Raw genomic sequence first — 19931 nt, 5'->3', positions numbered from 1 at the left:
CAAAGAAGGTCGCAGCCTTTGAATTGGGACACAGCCAAAGAGTCAAGAGGTCCCATATTTTCTAAGCTTTTTAGAGTTTTATTTTAGGTTCTGATCTCCTTAAAAATATATATTTGCAGTTTATGTACCAAAAACAATCTCTATATATTTAACAGCTCCTCTTTCAGGAGCTCTGCTAAAAACAGGTTGTTTTGGCCTGGAATAATTAATATTCATGAGCCTCTCTTCTGATAGGCCTGTTGTTTTATAAGTGAAATACACAGTTGAAATAACGTTACCCATGGAAGTATAATAAATGTTAGACGACAAAAGAAACATGTAAATTCGCTAAAATAAACTAGGAAACATCTTAATATTTAGTTATATTGTATTGCTTGTTTTGTCTATTAATTGTCTAAATCATTTTAAGTCATGCGGAGGCTGCTTTGTAAGTTTGATGAGGTCTCAGGTTGAGAAACACTGATCTAAAAAACTGCCTTCAAAGAAGTAGTAGTTTTCCACAAGAGGGCGCCTGACGGCCAATAATCTGAATCCTCTATTTGGTCACATTTAAAGGGGACATACCATAAAAATCTAACTTTTTTTCCATGTTTAAGTGCTATAATTGGGTCTCCAGTGCTTCTATCAACCTAGAAAATGTGTAAAAGAACAACCCAGCAACTTAGTTTTGGTAAACCATTCTCTGCAAGCATGTTGTGATGTCAGAAGAGGATCTTATTATAATAATACGAGACTGGGGTCTCTGCAGAACAAAAAGAGGCGTTTTCCAATTTTTGTGTCTTTTTAAAATGAAATAGGTGTTGAAAAATATTGATGTATGCTTTTCAGCCTGGCTTCCGTACTTTTTTGATTGGATGGTTAAAAATACCTAATCCCAATTTGAAAGCTCCCAAAAAATTGGGAAACGCCCCTTTTGGTTCCGCAGAGACCTATACTTCAATAATAACGCCCTTAATCTGCACTATCCAAAGACAGCATTGTCATTTAGTGCCAAGATCAGATCATTTGCATTTAAAAGGATACAAAAACGTCAAATTTTTTGCTCACACCTTCAAAGTGGCAATTGTAACAAACTGAATATAATAAATGATCTATATATGGTATTTTAACCTAGAACTTCACATAAAGTAACATACTCTCTGCTCTGGCGACACCAAAGATTTATTTTACCTCTTAAAGTCTTGTGAAATGTCCCCTTTAAACATTTACATTAATTTATTTAGCTAGTACTTTTATGCAAAGTGACTTACAAATGAGGAAACATTTAACATTTTAAGGAGACAACAATATGCGTATAGTGTATAGACTGTAACACTATGACAAACATCAACTGAAAAATCAATTTCACAAACAGCCTTTGAGTTAAGAGGTGATTTCAAGTTTTTTGTCATTTGTGTGGTTGGCAGTGTAGAGTGTTGAATTTATTAGATGTCTGAACCAAGTGTGTTGTATGGGTTTGGTTTTTTCCTCGCTACTGTTTATACAGAAATATAGCACAGTGGAGACTCAAAGCAGCCATCTGCTAGTTTAACTTTAGTATATGTATTAAAACTTTTTGAAAAGATTCACACACAGTCCCTGAATAATTTTTTTATATATGCTACAGAAATCAAAACATACATTCCAGTTTTTAATACAACCAGTTACAAAATTCAACCCCAGCTTTGATCGTGTAATCCCTGAATCTTTGTTATTGTGTGTCATTAATGCAGTAGATTAAGGTTATGCAAACTTGGACTTAGCCAATATTATGCAGTTGTTGAGATGATCTGCAGAAGCTTGTTGTGACATACTAGGGATGCACATATCTGAAAGGCTAATAAGTAGGCATTGTTCAATAATTAAGAGGTGCAACATCACTTTCTGAATTTAATATTAAAACAAGCATAGGTCAAGGGTAACATCAGGCTCTCTTTGAGAAACACACTGATCCATGTCCATTAAGCTTGTACCATATGACAGGTAAGTGTCAGAGTTTGCTCCTTTTACAGTGGCCACCCACAGTTTCACTGAAGAGAGGAGCCAGATGGTTATATTTGGGACTGATGTTCATGTGGACAGATGCAGTATATGAATCTTGAAGAATGATGCGATGCAGGTTTGAACTTTCCTTCTGGAAATCTTCAAGACTCTTCTCTATTCTCAACACCCCATCACGCTTTCCATACAAATCCACTTCCTCTGGGTACAGATCATCACCTACATGTCAAAAGAGAGAACATTTTAACAGTTCAATGCATTAATACAGTGATTTAATTTATCTACATTTGTAAATTGTTATCAAAAGGTAATTGTTACTACATTCACTTACGCAGTGGTTTCCCGGACAGGGCTTATCATAGTCCCAGACTAAAATGCATGTTTTAATAACAAAAACATCATAACATATATCAGTGCCATTGTTTTGTCTCAAGATATTGTTTTTCTAATGTATGTTTGTAAAAACTACTTAAATGTCAATTTAACTAAGGCCTAGTCCTGGATTAAAGGGATAGTTCGGCCAAAAACGATATTAAACCCATGATTTACTCACCCCCAAGCTGTCCGAGTTGCATATGTCCATCGTTTTTCAGACAAACACATTTTCGGATATTTTAGAAAATATTTTATATCTTTCAGTTGATTAAAGCTGCCGTCGACAACTTATTTTATCATATTTTTTGATCATATTCACTGAAACCAGCACTATGCTCCGATAGAACAACATCAACTAGACTGTTTAAGAAAAAACCCCGCGCTTCTAGCTCCACCTGGAGCCTGTTATTTGTTTTGCAAAAATCCACCGCTCCCGGTTCATTCGGTCCAATCAGCGCAGGCTGGTTCATTTGGTCCAATCAGCGCAGGGCTGTGTAAAATCTGCCTGTCAATCACAGTACCTGCACGCGCCACAGATCCCCATCCCCCTCGCGCGCGTTACAATATCACGTGCATCCGCCTGAATTCATAGTTGTTTTGGTTTGAATGCAGCGTGATGGCGGAGAGAACTTTCAGTAACAAACTTCCGATTTCTCGGTTAACAACTAGAGCTAGGAAAACAACCAATGAAAAGAAGGAAACAAAGATAGAAAGCGACTGTGACCGTATTAAAACTAGGATCAATATCGGACCGGCATTTGAAAGGAATCTACGAGATTTCAAGCTGGATGCAGAGCTTGCCACATTTCTTCTCGACAGGTAATTGTGCTTTATCAACCATTGATTGTATTTCGGAGTGTTATGTAAGTAATCTAAGTATTCTTGCTAAGTATGCGTTCACAATAATACTTTTGCACACGCGCTGACGAGAACGTGCTCTGAGGGAGGTTGCTCGGAGGTAGTGGGGGAGGGACATGAAATTGTAAACATTTGGAAACTGCTCAATCCTCCAGAGTTGCCGACGGCAGCTTTAAATGTAATGTTACGGGGTCCAGCAATAGTCCACGACCTTCAAGTCCAAAAAAAGTGCGTCCATCCTTCACAAATTAAATCCAAACGGTTCCAGGATGATAAACAAAGGTGTTCTGTGGGTAATCCGTGCGGTGTTGTTGTAGAAATATCCATATTTAAAATGTTATTAACGTTATAAACTACCTTCCGGTAGCGCCGCCATCTTAGACTCAGGAGAGAGTATTAGCGTAATGGTGCGTTCCAGGCAGGTTTTTAAACCCGTGAGTTACGACTTCAAAACCACGACTCACGACCCTAAGCGTTCCAGGCAGCCTGTAACTCGTGTTTTTACAACCTTCTACCGGTGAAAGTGCACTGGAACGGCAGTCAAACCCGTGACTTCCCACCCGTGAACTCGTACTAGATCGATGTACTCCCAGTTCAAAGTCGTGAGTCGTGGTTTTGAAGTCGTGAGTTACGGGTTACAGGTTGCCTGGAACGCAGCATAAGTGTACGCACTTTTCTTAGTGACGTATGACAAATTCGGAGGGCGGGGGCACAGAGCAGCAGCAGAGAAACTCTGTACGCTGCGTAAGCTCTCATCCTGAATGCGGATCACTCCAAGATGGCGGCGCTACCGGAAGGTAGTTTATAACGTTAATAACTTTTTAAATATGGATATTTCTACAACAACACCGCACGGATTACCCACAGAAGACCTTTGTTTATCATCCTGGAGCCGTTTGGATTTAATTTGTGAAGGATGGACGCACTTTTTTTGGACTTGAAGGTCGTGGACTATTGCTGGACCCCGTAACATTACATTTAATCAACTGAAAGATATAAAATATTTTCTAAAATATCCGAAAATGTGTTTGTCTGAAAAACGATGGACATATGCAACTCGGACAGCTTGGGGGTGAGTAAATCATGGGTTTAATATCGTTTTTGGCCGAACTATCCCTTTAAGCTAAAGCATGTCTGGGAAACTGCCGCCAAATGTTTTAGCTGGTAACATTGAATCAGTCTGTTTTAGGCCTTCTTCCCATCAAAAGACAAAACAGAAACTTTCTCTTCAAAAACATAATGACCTGGCAAGACAGAGATGTGGAAGTTGTCAAACATTAGGTGAATAGGCAGCCACTGCTCGCAGCCCTCCAGAGACCTCTGGCAAGCAAAGCGATGAAGATCTTTGAGAGCTGGAAACCGGCACATTCGTCCTAGGTCATAAAGCTGGGGTGGTGCTATCCATATTTCCCTTGATTTATAGCGGTTCAGCACTTCAGAGGGAGTGGACCACTGCAGGACAGGACGAATGTGTTATTAACCAGTAGTTAACCAGAAGATGTATTAAATTGGATGATAATTTAATTCATTGTTCTACAATAATTATTAATATGTGATGCCATATTCATTGGTAAGTGGGCATGGCAAAGCTTCAAGGTTATCAAGACTTGACTTCTAGACAGTATTAAAAGAATAGTTCACCCTAAAATGGAAATTTTCTCATAATTTACCCACCCTCATACCATTCCAGATTTTTAATAACTTTGATTGTACACAAATAAAGTTATTTTTATGAAATGCCTTAATACATAGCACATCCATCATAATAGTAATTCAAACCCATATGGTATGTATAAAGGGAAATTATAGGTGTGTGAGAGAGAAAACTTATTATTTTGCCCTTTTTAGCTAAACTGTAAGCAAAACAAGGATATCCAAGCGTTAAATTCTCATTTCATAAAAAAAAATCTCATAGGTTCTTATGTGTCTCTTGGCCAGTCATGTATTTTGTCATGCAAGAACACGCAAGAACCAATGAGATTTAAAGTAATTGATGCGTCACCAAATTAGAAATTAAGCAACCAGATAATCTTGTTTTAGTTTCATATCTTTAAATAAGCAACAAATATGAATCCTTTTCTTACACACATCTATTGTTTCACTTCATACCACATTAATTAACCCATGCAATAGAGTCAATTGGATTAATTTAACAATGCATGGATGTGTTTTTAGAGCTCAACATTTTAGGATCTATGTAGTTTTTTTCAGCTAAAGAAACAAATACACACGGGATTGCATAAGGGTGGGTAAATTCAGGTTCAGACCAAAAATCTTAAAATATCTGACCTTAAAGTGAACTATTTCCTTCTCGTCTTGAAGTGTATGTGGAGTTTCCTGCAAACAACAGATGTAAAAAGCAGTGTCGTATCTCCTGTTTCTGCCTGGGTACACCCCTGTGGGAGTCAACCAGTTCCCCCACTCATGCAGAGCCCAAATGTTGGGCAGACACTGCAGCTCCTTACACATCTTTATAAAATTGGCAGGGTCACTGATAACTAAGGATCTCCATTTGGTCAGTACGTCTCTGTCCCATCGTTCGCATAACCTGGTGAGGGCTGACCGGCTGTCACCGTCATTTGTATTACCTGTGTGTACATTAATGTGGCTTTCCTCGGATTTGGGGACCACTAGGAGTACACCAGACTCCTCAAACGTCTCTCTCACCGCACATATCCTAAAAGCAACGTCTCCTGGTACCGGAGATCCCAGTTTTATTCTGTCAGTGGCAAAAATAGGTGGTCTGGTCTCTGGCGGTTGTTTCACGACTCCTATGCCGTAGTTGGGCGCTTTAATGAAGGATTTAAAGATCTCCTGCCACTCACTTGAGAAGTCGGACGAATCCACCAACCCCCCGGGAAACACATAGGCGTTGGGCATAAACCCGCTCTTACCGCTTCGTTTCAGCAGCAGCACTTTATAATCAAAGGTAGATGTTTGTGGTAAAGCAGTAGTAAGTTTATCCAGACCTGCTCTGAGACAGTCTGCGGTCTGAGTGTGTCTTATCCCGGCCGTCAGAATTACCGTCGCGGCCTCCCGCCAGTGTTTTAACGCTTTGTTCATTTTGATCCTTTATTACATGTTCATTTTAAAGTCTGTCACGCGAAAACTTTTAGTCGACTTTCGCAACTGAACGTAACAGGACGTGAAGGACGTTACAGAGACATGATGTGTATTTGTCTGTATATTTGATGAGCGCCATCTACCGCGACGGATGAACGATTGTTTCATTGTCCACATACGTATTAGAATGCCCCATTCACTCAATTTAATATTCAAAACGAAAGAAACATTTGCGCTAAAATAAACAAATACTGGGTAACATCTTGATATTTAGTTATATTGTATTGCTTGTTTTGTCTATTAATTGCCTAAATCATTTTAAGTCATGCGGAGGCTGCTTTGTAATTTTGATGAGGTCTCAGGTTGAGAAACGCTGATCTAGAAACTGCATACAAAGAAGTAGTAGTTTTCCACAAGAGGGCGCCTGACGGCAAATAATCTGAATCCTCTATTTGGCCACATTTAAAGGGGACATATCATGAAAATCAAGTGCTATAATTGGGTTCCCAGTGCTTCCATCAACCTTGAAAATGTGAAAAGAACAACTTGGTTTTGATAAACCATTCTCTGCAAGCATGTTAAAAATTAGTCATTTACTTTTTGCTCCCCTTGTGATGTCAGAATGCCCCCTTAATCTGCACTATCCAACTACAGCACTGCCCTTAAGTGCAGAAATCAGCCCATTTGTATTTAAAAGGACACTTTTTTGCACACACCTACAAAGTGGCAATTTTAACATGCTATAATAAATGATCTATATATGGTATTTTAAGCTAGAACTTCAGATAAAGTAACATACTCTAGCGACACCAAAGATTTATTTTAAGATTTATTTTATTTCATTTATTTTATTTTTTCTTAAAGGGGTGGTTTCCCGGACAGAGATTAGCTTAAGCCAGGACTAGACCTTAGTTTAATTAGGAAATATAACTAGTTTTAACAAACATGCCTTACTAAAAACATTACTTGTGTGCATTTTGAGGCCAAACTAAGGGCACTGATGTATTTTAAAGCAACACTATGTAGTTTTTCGACCTTTAAATAATGTCTCTAAAATTATTTCAGGGATAGAACAACTTTTAACTGGACAAATTGTACTGTTGCTGCAACCTGAGCAGCCTCCTAGCTGGTATAAGCACACTCTGAAAGTGGCAGTGGAGGGTAGGAAACACAGCCCCGCCCCTCCCCCTGCCTGCAGAAGAGTGTCTGATACCAGGCACTGTTGCGCTTTTCAACCACATGGGGGAGCTGTAAGTCATTTTTACATGAAAACTACATAGTGTTGCTTTAAGATATGTCAGTGCAAGTTGTTTTCAGTTTGGACAGCTCTTACATTTATTTTAGTCTAGGATTAGTTTAATCCCTGTCTGGGAAACCGCTCCAAAGTCTTGTGAAATGTCCCCTTTAAACATTAACATTAATTTATTTAGTTAGCGCTTTTATCCAAAGTGACTTACAAACGAGGAAACATTTAACATTTTAAGAGGCCAACAATACGCTTATGGTGCATAAAACTATATTAACCAGCAAGCACTTAAAACTTTATTAACCCTGTAAAAGGAAACTTATTCGCCACTATACATTACAAAGATACAATAGACAATAAAAACATTAGACAATATACGCGTCCATACAAAATTAAACAACAGTTTCTAAAACGCTCTGTGAAACACTGGGAATTAGGCCTAGTGTACACTGAATGACATTTTAGGTCCACTAAAAATACTACAGGAACAGAATGGGTGAATGATTTTATGAGATATTTGGAGCCTCGTTATGAAACGACCAGCTGTCACTCATTTACGAAGGTGGCGGGAAAGTTCACACATTTACCAGAAGTGGCAAGCGCCGGGCTAGGGGCTATCAGAAATTTAATACCCCCCCACCCTAAAGTCGTGATTATGAGCTTGTTGTTTTCGGGTGCTTTGTTGTAAGAAATAATGGAGGACACTAAGTTCATACGTCTAGGGAAAATGTTATTTAAACACAATATACTACTTCAGTGTTGCTGACAAAAACTAATAAAGCCAAGTCACACATAAATCCTTCTCCATCCCCCATTTTATAGTTTGAGGCCCTCCAATCTTGGGATATCAACATTATCTCCGAACTTCCCAGAGATAAAAACGACATCAGAGACAGTACTTAACGTATTTAAAAACTATTTACGATTTATTTCCAATGGAGCACATAAAGGTAACATAGCCTTTAAACTTTTAACTTTCAAATGCTTTCCCAAGGTAGTTTTCTTATAGTTTCAGTACAAAAGTTGTTGTAGGAAGTTGTTGAAGTAGAACAAAACAAAAGTCTCTAATAAAGTAATTTTAACAAACTGTATTTTCAATATTAATCACATTTTCATTTCATGATTAATTCATTTGAGTTTAATAAAGTTCAAAAATATATATTGCTATTTGGTGCAATGTTTACAATAAGTAGGACTATATCTAGGAATTTAAAGTAGTTTATGTTAATATTTTATTAACCCTGTTACCCAGTACGACCAGTACAACATATGCAAAAACAACACAAGGCACAACAGCAGGAATTATAAAAATAATAAAATAAAAATATGTCCATATACAGCCAAGGTCCCTTTAAGAATCCTCTACCAACATGTCCATGTATTAGTCATTTGTCTGACTAGAATATTTGTTTCTTTCCTTCAAGCTGAAATCTGTTACTCAATCTTTTCTGTTGGAACGACTTCCAGTAGCAGCTGAAGGTGCAGGGTAAGTGGACCTGTAAATATAATTGGTTAATGATTAGGAATTAAGTGCCAAGTTTGTGAAGAGACATCTAATCAAATACTCAGAGTTGTTATCAAGTCACTGATTAAACCATTTTCTTTTACTACAGTCACTGTGTCTGGTACTTACTCATGATGCGGTGAACCCAGTTGAATTTGAAGTGAATGAAGGGTACATATAAAAGAAGGCCGCTCACTATGAACACTGTACAGTACAGGTACTCAAGTTCAGGCTTGTCTATGATAGGAGCAAGTACGAGGTAACAGGACACAATTACCACCACGACAGGGATGATTATAGGCACCTATGAGGAAAAGAGATGCTACATTAGTTTAGTGTTAGCATTCCCAGTATTCGTTTCTGTGCATTGAAGACTGTGAAAGCTCTCAAAACTGATGGGACACCATTACTAATGTGTTCTAACCTTTACAGGTCTGTGAAGCTCCTTTCGAGTGAATCTCATAACGATAAGCGCGAGACATGTGAGGCCGTAGAAAAGCCACTGGGCAAAACTGAAATAATTGATGAGAGTGTTTATGTCTGCTGGGATGATGTAGATGATTGACAGGATGCCCTACAAGTAAAATTGAAAAGATACTAAATACTTTATCAAAAAAAAATTGTTACAAATAGACATTTTTTTGTACTCATCAATAGAAGATAACAAAGTGTTGTTATTAAAAGTTGTGTATAAAGTATAAGAAATACAGGGGACGTTACATGGGACTTACATTGAACATGAGAGCTGGCGCAGGTGTGTAACGGTTTATACTGATGTATGACAAGATGCTAACCATGTGACCTTCCCGTCCAGCTACGTATGTCAACCTAACAAGTGAACAAAGTCATACCGACAGTAACAGTCAGACCCATAAAACAAATTTCAGCATCAGTTAAACTTATTTAATGTCGTTTTGAAGTTGGGGCACAGATTTTACACATCAAATGACATATAAATCTAAATAAAACAAACTACTTAAAAACAAAAACACTGAAACAAAAATAAATGACTCTAATAGTATTTTTGTTGCACATGAACGACTGAATCATATTTGATTTATTTTTAATTTATTTGTTCATGTTGAAGGGTAGCCTACTACACAACCCAAATACCACAGAGTTTATATGGATGGCTTCTAAGGCCATGTTTACATTAGAGCATTTGCGTTTTAAAACGGCATTTTAAAATGAAAACGATCGTCGTTTATACTGGCATTTTAAAAAGAATCTTCATCCACACTATACACCACCATAAACGCATGAAACATGACCAATCATGTAACTGGGCATGCGCATAAAAGTGTAAAATAACTTATTACTCTAATAATAGCTTACCTGCACGTTTACGCAGCCTAGGGGTGTGCGATATTGACAAAAATTCATACCTGGGTCCTTTGCTGGCAACTATAGACACTATTTTTTAACCTATAAAAATGTGTTTGGGAAAGTCTTATACTGTTCTATCTACCCCCTACAACATATTAATATGATTAATAGGTTAATTTTTATTTTATAACTACAGAAAGGTCTTTATGATTTAAAAAGAAAGCATTCAAGTGAACAGTACTGAACAGTAGCGAACTTGAAGCAAAAATAAATCAGCAAATTCAAACTTCAATCAAACATAGTAAGAGGTGAAGTATTGCTTTAGCCTTTACCAGAAATGCTTATTGCATTAATTTTTAAAAGTGTGCGAGGTCCGTGCACGTCCTCCGCTAGCAACACAGAATAGCTAAAAGCGCAACGCCTAAAAGAGCATTATATATTAATGACGATGAGTTTATTGTTTTTATTAATTTATATTCACAAAACTTATCAACAAAACATCGATTCAAATTAAGAGACAAATTATCTGAAACGAAATTAATTTTAAAATAGCAAACAAAACTTACATTAAACTGGAAAATAATGTCTGACCCATTACAATTCTCCCTTCATATTGGCCTTTGCAACGCCTATATGGCATTTAAAATTACAGTCTATCTTTCATAAGCTAACTACATTTAAACAAAACATAAACACATTAAACCCAACAATACTCAAACATTCATATAAAACAGACATTATCTATAAGGATACATGTTAAAACTATCCGATATAGCGTTTATAATAGCTGGCTGGTAGATGTTTACTATTTTTGGCAAAACCTCCGTAACAAACCAACATTTACATGAATAAAATAATTTTTACTTTGAAAATGATGCGCTGTCACGTTAACATCAGCTGTTCGTTTACATAAGACTCCGTCTATGTTCATTTACACTCAGAGCAACGTCTGAGTTCTCAAACTAAAACGGGGTCTTCAGCGTTTGCGAACGAATCCGTTTATGAGGGTCGAAAACGGTGATGTAGTGTAGATGAAAGGCGTAAACGTAGCAAAAGTAATGCGTTTTAAAGGATAAACGCATTAATGTAAACATAGCCTAAGTAACAAACAATATAAAACAGGCCTGTACCCCTTTAAAAGTTGTTGAGCATATTTATTTTCTCTTATAAGCATGTAAGGAATATCTTTACATGCATATTGTTTACATTTGGCAGTGTTGTTTTTACTGCTGTCTGTTGACCAAGTTTTAGGTCATGAAACACAAGTTAAACATCAAATGTTTTATACATCAGTGTAACTTCCTTACCTGCCTGAGGTAAAACAGCTCCCATTGGCTGCACCAAACGTGGAGAAGACCACAAATAAAGGCACAACCCAAGATAATGGGTACAGCACTCTGTCACCAAAAGTCTGTGGAGAAACCAATGATTTAGCATATCAATAAGTATACAGTACCCGAGTTTTCTTTATTTATATATATTTATCAGTAAAATATAGCAAACTCACACTGAAAATAATGATTCAATCAATTTACTCATTTTTTTAAGGTAAGTGGTTGCAATCAATTTATTTAAGCTACATTTAAACAAAAGTTTTTTATTTTATTTTACTTTACTAATCTTTTTTGTTTAAATGTAGCTTAAATAAATTGATTGCAACCACTTACCTTAAAAAAATTGAGTAAATTGAATGAATCAATTTTTTCAGTGCATAAAAAATATAGAATAACACAAAAATAATAAATTATTTTGTGACTAAAAGAATCTAAAAACTATTATATTTTATCAACAGAAGTTTAGTCACTCTTTGCCTAAAATTAGCAAAACTTAACTTGTGGCATTTATTAACAAGCTTCTTGAGGTATTACCCTGAGATGCATTTTAAACAATACTGAGGGAGTTCACATCTATTATGCTCTTTTATTGGCTGTTTTTTCTTCAATACTGAGTCTAAGTCATCAATTTCAGAAATATTTTATTTGAGCTTTCTAATGAAAGAAATCAATATGTTTGGTACAACTATATTTTTGTCTGCAAACAACATTTCTAATTTTTTTCTCACTGAAAAAATGATTCATTGAATTTAATCATTTTTTTAAAGTAAGTGGTTGCAATCAATTTATTTAAGCTACATAAAACAAAAGTTTTATATTTTATTTTACGTTACTAATCTTTTTTGTTTAAATGTAGCTTAAATAAATTGATTGCAACCACTTACCTTAAAAAAAAAAGATTAAATTCAATGAATCATTGTTTTCAGTGTAAACTCACGTAAATACACCTTCAGTCTGAAAGATTTGTAAAATTATAGGAAACATTTCAGTCAAGTTTTTCCAAACTTTTGTCAGGTAGTGTTAATTTATTAATAAACAGCTAAAGACCAAAAAACAAATCAAGATTAAGTATTTGTCACAAACTAACCACAGCAACAGCAGGAGATTGCAGAAGTTCAACAGGGGTCATGACACTGAAATATGCAACGTTGACAAGTACATAGCACACAGTAACCAAGGGAATTCCAATAATGATTGCCAGGGGGAGGTTTCTGTTACAAAAGAGTTAATTAACACAATAAAACATTAACTAAAACACTGTTACATGAGCACATTACATAGGGTTAAAATTTTCACACATACAGTTCTGCAGCATTGCATAATACACGTGTTTAGCAAAGCAAACCTTTCACATCAGATTTGCACTGTCATGCATCACCTGTATGGATTCTTCAGCTCCTCTGTAATGAAGTTAAGCTGATTCCTATAAAAAGATAAGTGTCTTTAAAATATTTCACAGAATTAAAAGTTTTACAAGCATTTGAAACCATGTTTCTTATTCTAGCATACACAGCAAAAAAAATGAAAGACCACTCTAATTTTGCCTTTAATCATCATTTCTACATGTATTATGATTGTTTCAGTCCATTGTCTGTTGAATTATAACAAAAGCAAAGCTCAGGAGTGACAATAATGTCACCCAACAGCAAATTTAAAAGATTGAGAGCATGCCAAGAAAGACTCATAAAAGATGTTTTAGAAAATCATGGTTTTCCATCAACTATACATTTTTGAATTCTTAAATTGTGCTATAATATGTAAGCATTGTGTTGATAAAAAAATTATATAAACTTGTTTCCCTTTATCTAACAACTTTTAAGTTTGTCTGTTTTCAGTTTTTTGCAAATAAAAGCATTATTTTTATTAGGAGTTAGGCAGAAATGTTGTCAGAAGTTTTTTTGCAAATAAAAGCATTATTTTTATTAAGAGTTAGGCAGAAATGTTGTCAGTAGTTGACAGAATTAAACAAAATGATCATTTTATTTTAATGCATGCCTATAAATAGTAAATTTAGCAAAAGTGAAAATAATCTTAAAGTGGTCTCTTTTTTGCGGCAGTGCTGAAAATTCATGCAGATATAACAGAGGAGTTTCATTCTGTGAATAATTCCCAGGGCTGACGTACAGTACAGGAAAAGTCTACCAGATTCTTGGAACATTGCCAAATCCAAACATGTTTAATGTGTGTTACATGATGCTTATATGGCATTTTATGAGCTAAACAATAATTTACCATCCATCATAAGCCCAGAGACCGTTGTAAAAAGCAAGGCCAATTGCTCCAAATGATGTTGTTGCCCCTGTAAATGGATCTTTAAGATTCTGTGTATTCCCTAAAAAAACACAATAAAGGAGCACGTTTTATTGACCTTTCATTAAACATTTACAAAGCTTACATCACACACATCGAATCTCTGGCCATATAGTCTACACTGAGAAAAAAAGAAATGTTTGACTACACAATTAAACATCATTCCTTCCTAATCAAAAGAACTGATCTCAGTTTATTTTATTAAATAATAAGCTATATCTGTCAGTGTCCAAATAGATCAGATGACAATAAGATATCCGATATCATCAGATGTAAAGAGAGATACCTTGAGCCAGCAGAACAATGCCTGCAACCACTATGACAACAATAATCAAGAGTTTGGCTGCTGTGAAGAAGTTCTGCACACGGGATGCCAGCTTCACACTCATACAGTTCACAATTGTGATTAAAACTGATGAAAAGAACAGAGACACAAAAGAAAGATTATAGTTCACATAATCCCAACAAACGCCAACATTTCATGTCCAAAGGGCTCCAACAAACACCAATAAACTTGCACTTTAGTAAACGGCAAACAAAGAGTGTGTAGCTGTTTAAAACTTTGATACTGAGCTGTTTAGTTAGTGAAAATAAATGGCAATATGGTTAGGTGCATAAAGTTTATTGGGCCAATGCAAACAAACCTTTAGAAGCTATTCAATATAAATGTTAACCAATCATAGACAAATACATACAGATACATGCTGCAGCCAAGCATTTGGTGATGACTTGAGGAGGGGTGCATCCTGGATAAAATGGTGCTGAAGCATACTCCGCACAACTTAATGCAATGATGGCGAAAGATGAAGGCTTTAACACCATAATTGTGGTCCAGGAGTATAGGTATGCCAAAACTGGCCCAAAAGCCTCCATCAGATATGGATATTCTCCACCAGACTTAGTGATCATTGTGCCGAGTTCAGCATAGCAGAGGGCCCCTGCGCACACAAATGTATAAGGCTTTGTATTTTTCAGTGTTCGTATTGAGTTCAGCGAGTACATTACCAAAAGAGTTAGTATTAAACTAAAGAGGATTTCTCTGTCTTGGGAATTTTCCTGACTTTAGCAGTATGTGACTTTAGCAGAAAGTGTGACTGGGTGTTTCTGAATGAGTGAACATATCTTATTAACCTCATTGACATCAAAAGTTCACTCAGTTATAATCTCAGCAGTAAGTGCTGGATAGAATAAAGGAGAATAAAGTTACTTAATAAAGCAAAAGAAAGGACATACTTTTGGACATACTATGTTACATTGTGTTTATGTTAAAAACAATTTGTATTCATATTTGCTTTCAGAAGTTATAGCTCATAACAAGTTAATACGTCAACACCTCATATACGTCAGAGAGATTATAGTGTTACAAAATTGGTACTAATTACGATACATGCCGTTTTATAAATGTTCCCTTATCTTCATGTTATGATGGTTTATTATGCACGTCAGTTTTTATTTTTGTAAAACACTGATAATGACAAGAATTGCGGATACTGACCGAGAGTAGCCAGCACACCACATGCAGCCCACACACTTAGACTTGGACCCACTGCACCGGTTCCCTCGAGAACTGCTTTAGGAGAAATGAAGATCCCCGAGCCGATCATTGTTCCCACTATCAGACAGATTCCACTAAAGAGACCCACCTGAAACATATTTAAAAGTAGCAGTGAAGGGTTTGGTTTTCATTCGGTAGAAAATGCGCCTTTTATAACATTATTCACAGGTATAGGAAGGATGAGGCCTGTATTTGTATTCTATATCGCTTATATTGCCTAGTTGATTTTCCTAAATAAACAGTCTGCACTATTAAAGTGAAATTTGCAGCTTCCTTGGGGAACCAAAAATTTTTTTTCAGTGGCACCACTATGAAAAACTTACGAACATGTCATTATAATACAAGTAACATTTAAATGGAAACTGTTTACCTGGCTATAGCTTTTCATTTCATGTATTCAAATCCATATACACATATCGTCTAGTGTCTTAAGACTAGACGATAGGGTTTGGAGGAGAAGGGATTACATCAATGTGATGGAGGCAGGCACTGCCAAACTAAATCACACTTATACCCTTCACACACTCATTTATACATAGTGTTTGAAAGGAGAAATTCTCCAACATTTGTTTGTGTAGTCATATGAAATGAGATTTTTGTTTTAGCTTTATTTTTTTCATACTCACATTCTGCTGCAGAGCTGCTGCTTTTGGTTGATCTTGTTTTTTGGCTTCCAGAACCCCTGTGACGCTCCCATTGTGAGAGGTCGACTTTTTCTGCCCTTCACTCATTGCCCACAGAATCCACAATCCAGGCTTAAATTTGAGCAGCTTGAAAAATAGACTGAATAAATACAGACAATGCTATATAATACAATGCATTCATCAAGTTTAGTCCTACTGCAGCAAACAATAAGATTTATTAGATTTATAGAACAGCAATTATTCTTAAAGACAAATGACTTGCTTTTTTGCACATCTTATATACTTGAACAGCACAATTACTTCAGCTTTAATGTATATAATCCCTGCAGACCTCAGGGGAATATACCGTTTACATTTACCTTCACCCTGTTCACACTCTATTGAGGTAATGTTTTACATGTTTTATCTCTATCCAGATCCTTATTCTTATTTAGACTCTTTAGACTTCTTTAATTTCTTATCTTACTTGATCTTTATTATTGTTATTCTGTATTTAATTATTACTTTCTTTTACACATGTGACCTTATCTGTGAAATGCATGCTAAGGTTTTGTAATCTTATTATGCATTAAATTTGATTCTTATTTATTTTCCTTTTTTCATGTTTGACAGGATCTTACCCAATCAAGATATTATTTAAAAAATATGAATGTTATATTTTCACAGAATGTTTCAAAATGTGCACTTACATTTTGAAGTATAATCAACTTAGATTTTTTTATCTTGACTCATGAGTTGCTGTAACTGTCAACTTTATTTTATTACAGCACTTATCATTAGTCAGAATAAAAAAAAATCTAAGTTGAAATGACTTGTAAATCCAAGTTGATTATACATAAAAGTTAACTTTTTTACAGTGTATAGGATGGTGTAATGTAGAAAAATAATGATCTGGGCTTTCACAGGCAAGGTCACATTTGTACTTGCAATCTACTGATCAGATCTACAATTGCAGATCTACTGCAAATGTAAATGTTTATGTAACAAATAAAAAAATTTAAGTGATAAAGAGGTTGAGATAAACCAAACCACTGTCAATCTGTACTGATTCTTTGTGTTTTCTTGCTAGATCATTGTGTCAGGTTACTTAAAACGCAGGCAAACTGACATTATAATGTTTTAAGTGTTGTTAAAGCAGGTGACTGTAAGTCAAGGTAAGACTGTAAGACTCTCTTACAGATTTGTTTACCCTTACACAATAACATCTGCTTCACATCCAATCCAATATCAATTTGTCTCCTAGCAACTACAGTAAAATAAAGATTCAAGGAAATAGTCAAAGGTTCAGTTATACTACAGTTATGAATCACTGATTTCAATCCACAATAATAAAATATATATATAAAAAACAATAAAAACAAATCTGCCGGTATCCTTGCTGTCAGATCATATCTATGAGTGACGTCAATAGAAAAATACAATTCTCTATTAAAACTGCTGTGAACTCTGTTGAAGAGGTTACACTAATAAAGTGGATAAAGGATTATTTTCTAAACTGTATTTATGCATTGGGTACTGTGCAAATAATTACTTAATCACAATAGTTATAATGTTTTTAATTGTTTAATTCTCGCAAACATAATAAATATAAATTTGTATATCAATTTAAAGATTGATACAGCAGCGTTGTAATTATCTGGAATTCCCATTATGTGTCTTGATTAATAAACCAAGTGAAATTAAGATTTATAAATAAACACATCAAACATTTATTACACTAAGGCATAAAGAGAGATTGTTGGAAAATAAATATCTTTCAATACTGAAACATCATGGACAAAAACTTTGATCTGAAAAAAAAATCCAATAAATGTATTTTTCAGCTACAGTTAGGCAAGACCATCTGTACGTTTACTTTAAGAATCTTACTTTCAGTCCAACAAATTCCAGGGTCACACAAGAATCATGTTTATCTGAAACACAAGACAAAAACGACAAACCTGTAAAGCAATCAGTTTTTCCAGAAGATATCCTAAGAAGTTTTGATCCATTTCCAAATTCGTCTGTTTAACAACCAACAGAAGGTGGGTGTGACCTTCAATGTAGTTATTGTACTGCCTGACTGTGACATGTGACAAGAAGGAGGAGAGAGAGATCAGGATTGGCTAGAGGTGTGCAGGTCTAACACAATAACCCTTTGAAAAAGACACTTGATATGGTTTAGTTGGAAACACTATTAAGACAGACCAGTTCACAGAGCAGTCCCAGATCAAAAGTCCCTTCACTACAATCTATATAGCTCAAATATACAGTATACTGGCTTGTATGCTTTAACCAGTTCAATAACAAATTCATTAACCAATGCTATTGCCCTACTCCTAAACTTATTTATGTCATTTTAGAGGTATGGCTGGTAATGTTTTGGCACTACATCTCTATATTTGTACAGGCTTAGTCTTGATAAGCATCACTGTTTGATTTCACACACTGATTTCACATTGATTTCAATCTTTGGCATGACCTTACTCAGTCAATATTAAAGATATGCCATATTTTGTATTTCTATTTATTTACTCATTTAGCTGACGCTTTTATCCAAAGCAACTTACAATTGCTATATATGTCAGAGGTCGCACACCTCTAGAGCAACTAGGGGTTAAGTGTCTTGCTCAGGGACACAATAGTGTGTCACAGTGGATTCGAACCCTGGTCTTTCACAACAAAGGCGTGTGTCTTATCCACTGCACCATCACCACCCCTATATATCACAGAATGTTCTTTACATTATGTTGTTACAACAGAAAATCACAAAAATAGACTTTTTCAGTCACATATAAGGTGACCTGTGACTGAGTTTTGTTGCTACTGTACATCAGTTCATATCAGTCTGCATATTTAACCCTGAAGTAAGAACATAATGTTTCTCTGTATGCCAGTATACTTACAGTGAGAGATACAGTGTGTGGAAGACACAAACTGTACTCATGCAAACCCTCTTTGGTAGCATCTTTGTATTACATCCTCTAGATTTTTATTACATATAATAAAATATTTATGGTAGTATATGACCATTTTTATTACGACTGAATATATGTTGTATCTTCACCCCTGACTTCCAGAAAAGGCTTTAAGATTGCAAACATCACAGTCTAAAGATTTATATATAATGCGTGACTGACTTTCCTTGTATCTCTCTCTCTCTCTCGCTGTTCAACATTTTTTGTAACAACAACAAATTCTACCATAAACTATAAGATAAAATCAAAATACATTTTGTGTGATCAGCTGCAGCCTTCATGTGTTCAAACTACATGCTCTGTCTGTCATCTCCAATTTTTAGGCATGCTGAAAAATCAAGAAGATAAAAATAAAGTTGTTGGTTATAAAAGTTCTACCCACCTCTGTCTGGCATTATTAAACTACCTGTTGTATTATTATACTTTAACATTTGTATCTGAATGATATCTGCCATGTATCTATAACAGATGGTATAATTGTACACTAATGACAGATATGCCATATCTTTACCCTGATTGCTGCAACAAGCTACTGTATGTTTCAATCAACCCTGCACAACATGAAACACTTAAAGCTTTAGATATTACATTGTTATTATTTAATAATTTTCTCACTGGCAGTTAAAACCAGCTTATAAATGAGATCTGATGTGCTCCACAAGGTTTTAATCATTACCCTTAAAGGTCTTTGAACTTCATGTATATCTTTGTTGTTTTTTCTATAAATCATTTCTATGTAAAGCACTGAATAATGTGCTATAAAATAAACTTGCTTTGCC

General features: G+C 35.4%; 2 protein-coding genes across 3 annotated transcripts; both read right to left on the bottom strand.

The window, feature by feature from the left end:
- Nucleotides 1-1193: 1193 nt before the first annotated feature.
- LOC135778875 (acyl-coenzyme A diphosphatase NUDT19-like) lies at nt 1194-6402 on the bottom strand. The gene is made up of 3 exons (XM_065289517.2): nt 5503-6402; nt 4458-4665; nt 1194-2199 (listed from the first exon to the last, which is right to left on the bottom strand). Exons 1-3 carry the CDS (start codon nt 6274-6276, stop codon nt 1970-1972), a joined length of 1212 nt encoding a protein of 403 aa, XP_065145589.1. The 5' UTR covers nt 6277-6402; the 3' UTR covers nt 1194-1969.
- Nucleotides 6403-7476: 1074 nt separating this feature from the next.
- Nucleotides 7477-18370, bottom strand: slc7a9 (solute carrier family 7 member 9). 2 transcript variants are annotated; one of them, XM_065289520.2, is made up of 13 exons: nt 18136-18370; nt 16178-16334; nt 15492-15639; nt 14692-14934; nt 14283-14408; nt 13919-14018; nt 13065-13109; nt 12774-12897; nt 11660-11763; nt 9758-9854; nt 9451-9600; nt 9156-9330; nt 7477-9018 (listed from the first exon to the last, which is right to left on the bottom strand). In XM_065289520.2, exons 2-13 carry the CDS (start codon nt 16280-16282, stop codon nt 8957-8959), a joined length of 1479 nt encoding a protein of 492 aa, XP_065145592.1. In that variant the 5' UTR covers nt 16283-16334; nt 18136-18370; the 3' UTR covers nt 7477-8956. The 2 variants fall into 2 exon arrangements, with proteins under 2 accessions (XP_065145592.1, XP_073669757.1); XM_073813656.1 differs by having other exon boundaries at nt 7478-9018; nt 16178-16322.
- Between the last annotated feature and the right edge of the window lie 1561 nt (nt 18371-19931).

This window comes from Paramisgurnus dabryanus, chromosome 2 (assembly GCF_030506205.2).
Source record: "Paramisgurnus dabryanus chromosome 2, PD_genome_1.1, whole genome shotgun sequence".
Lineage (NCBI taxonomy): Eukaryota > Metazoa > Chordata > Actinopteri > Cypriniformes > Cobitidae > Paramisgurnus > Paramisgurnus dabryanus.
The sequence above is the reverse complement of the archived record's forward strand: the minus strand, read 5'-3'. Positions and strand labels throughout refer to the sequence as shown.

Coding starts and splice junctions, on each gene's coding strand:
- LOC135778875 (XM_065289517.2), bottom strand. CDS start 6,276: ATGAACAAAGCGTTAAAACACTGGCGGGAGGCCGCGACGGTAATTCTG. Junction 4,666..5,502: donor AGGAAATAGTTCACTTTAAG/GTCAGATATTTT, acceptor CCTGTCCTGCAG/TGGTCCACTCCCTCTGAAGT. Junction 2,200..4,457: donor CCACATCTCTGTCTTGCCAG/GTCATTATGTTT, acceptor TTTGACATGTAG/GTGATGATCTGTACCCAGAG.
- slc7a9 (XM_065289520.2), bottom strand. CDS start 16,282: ATGAGTGAAGGGCAGAAAAAGTCGACCTCTCACAATGGGAGCGTCACA. Junction 14,935..15,491: donor TGGTGTGCTGGCTACTCTCG/GTCAGTATCCGC, acceptor TTGTGTGCGCAG/GGGCCCTCTGCTATGCTGAA. Junction 14,409..14,691: donor CTTGGCTGCAGCATGTATCT/GTATGTATTTGT, acceptor TCTTTTCATCAG/TTTTAATCACAATTGTGAAC.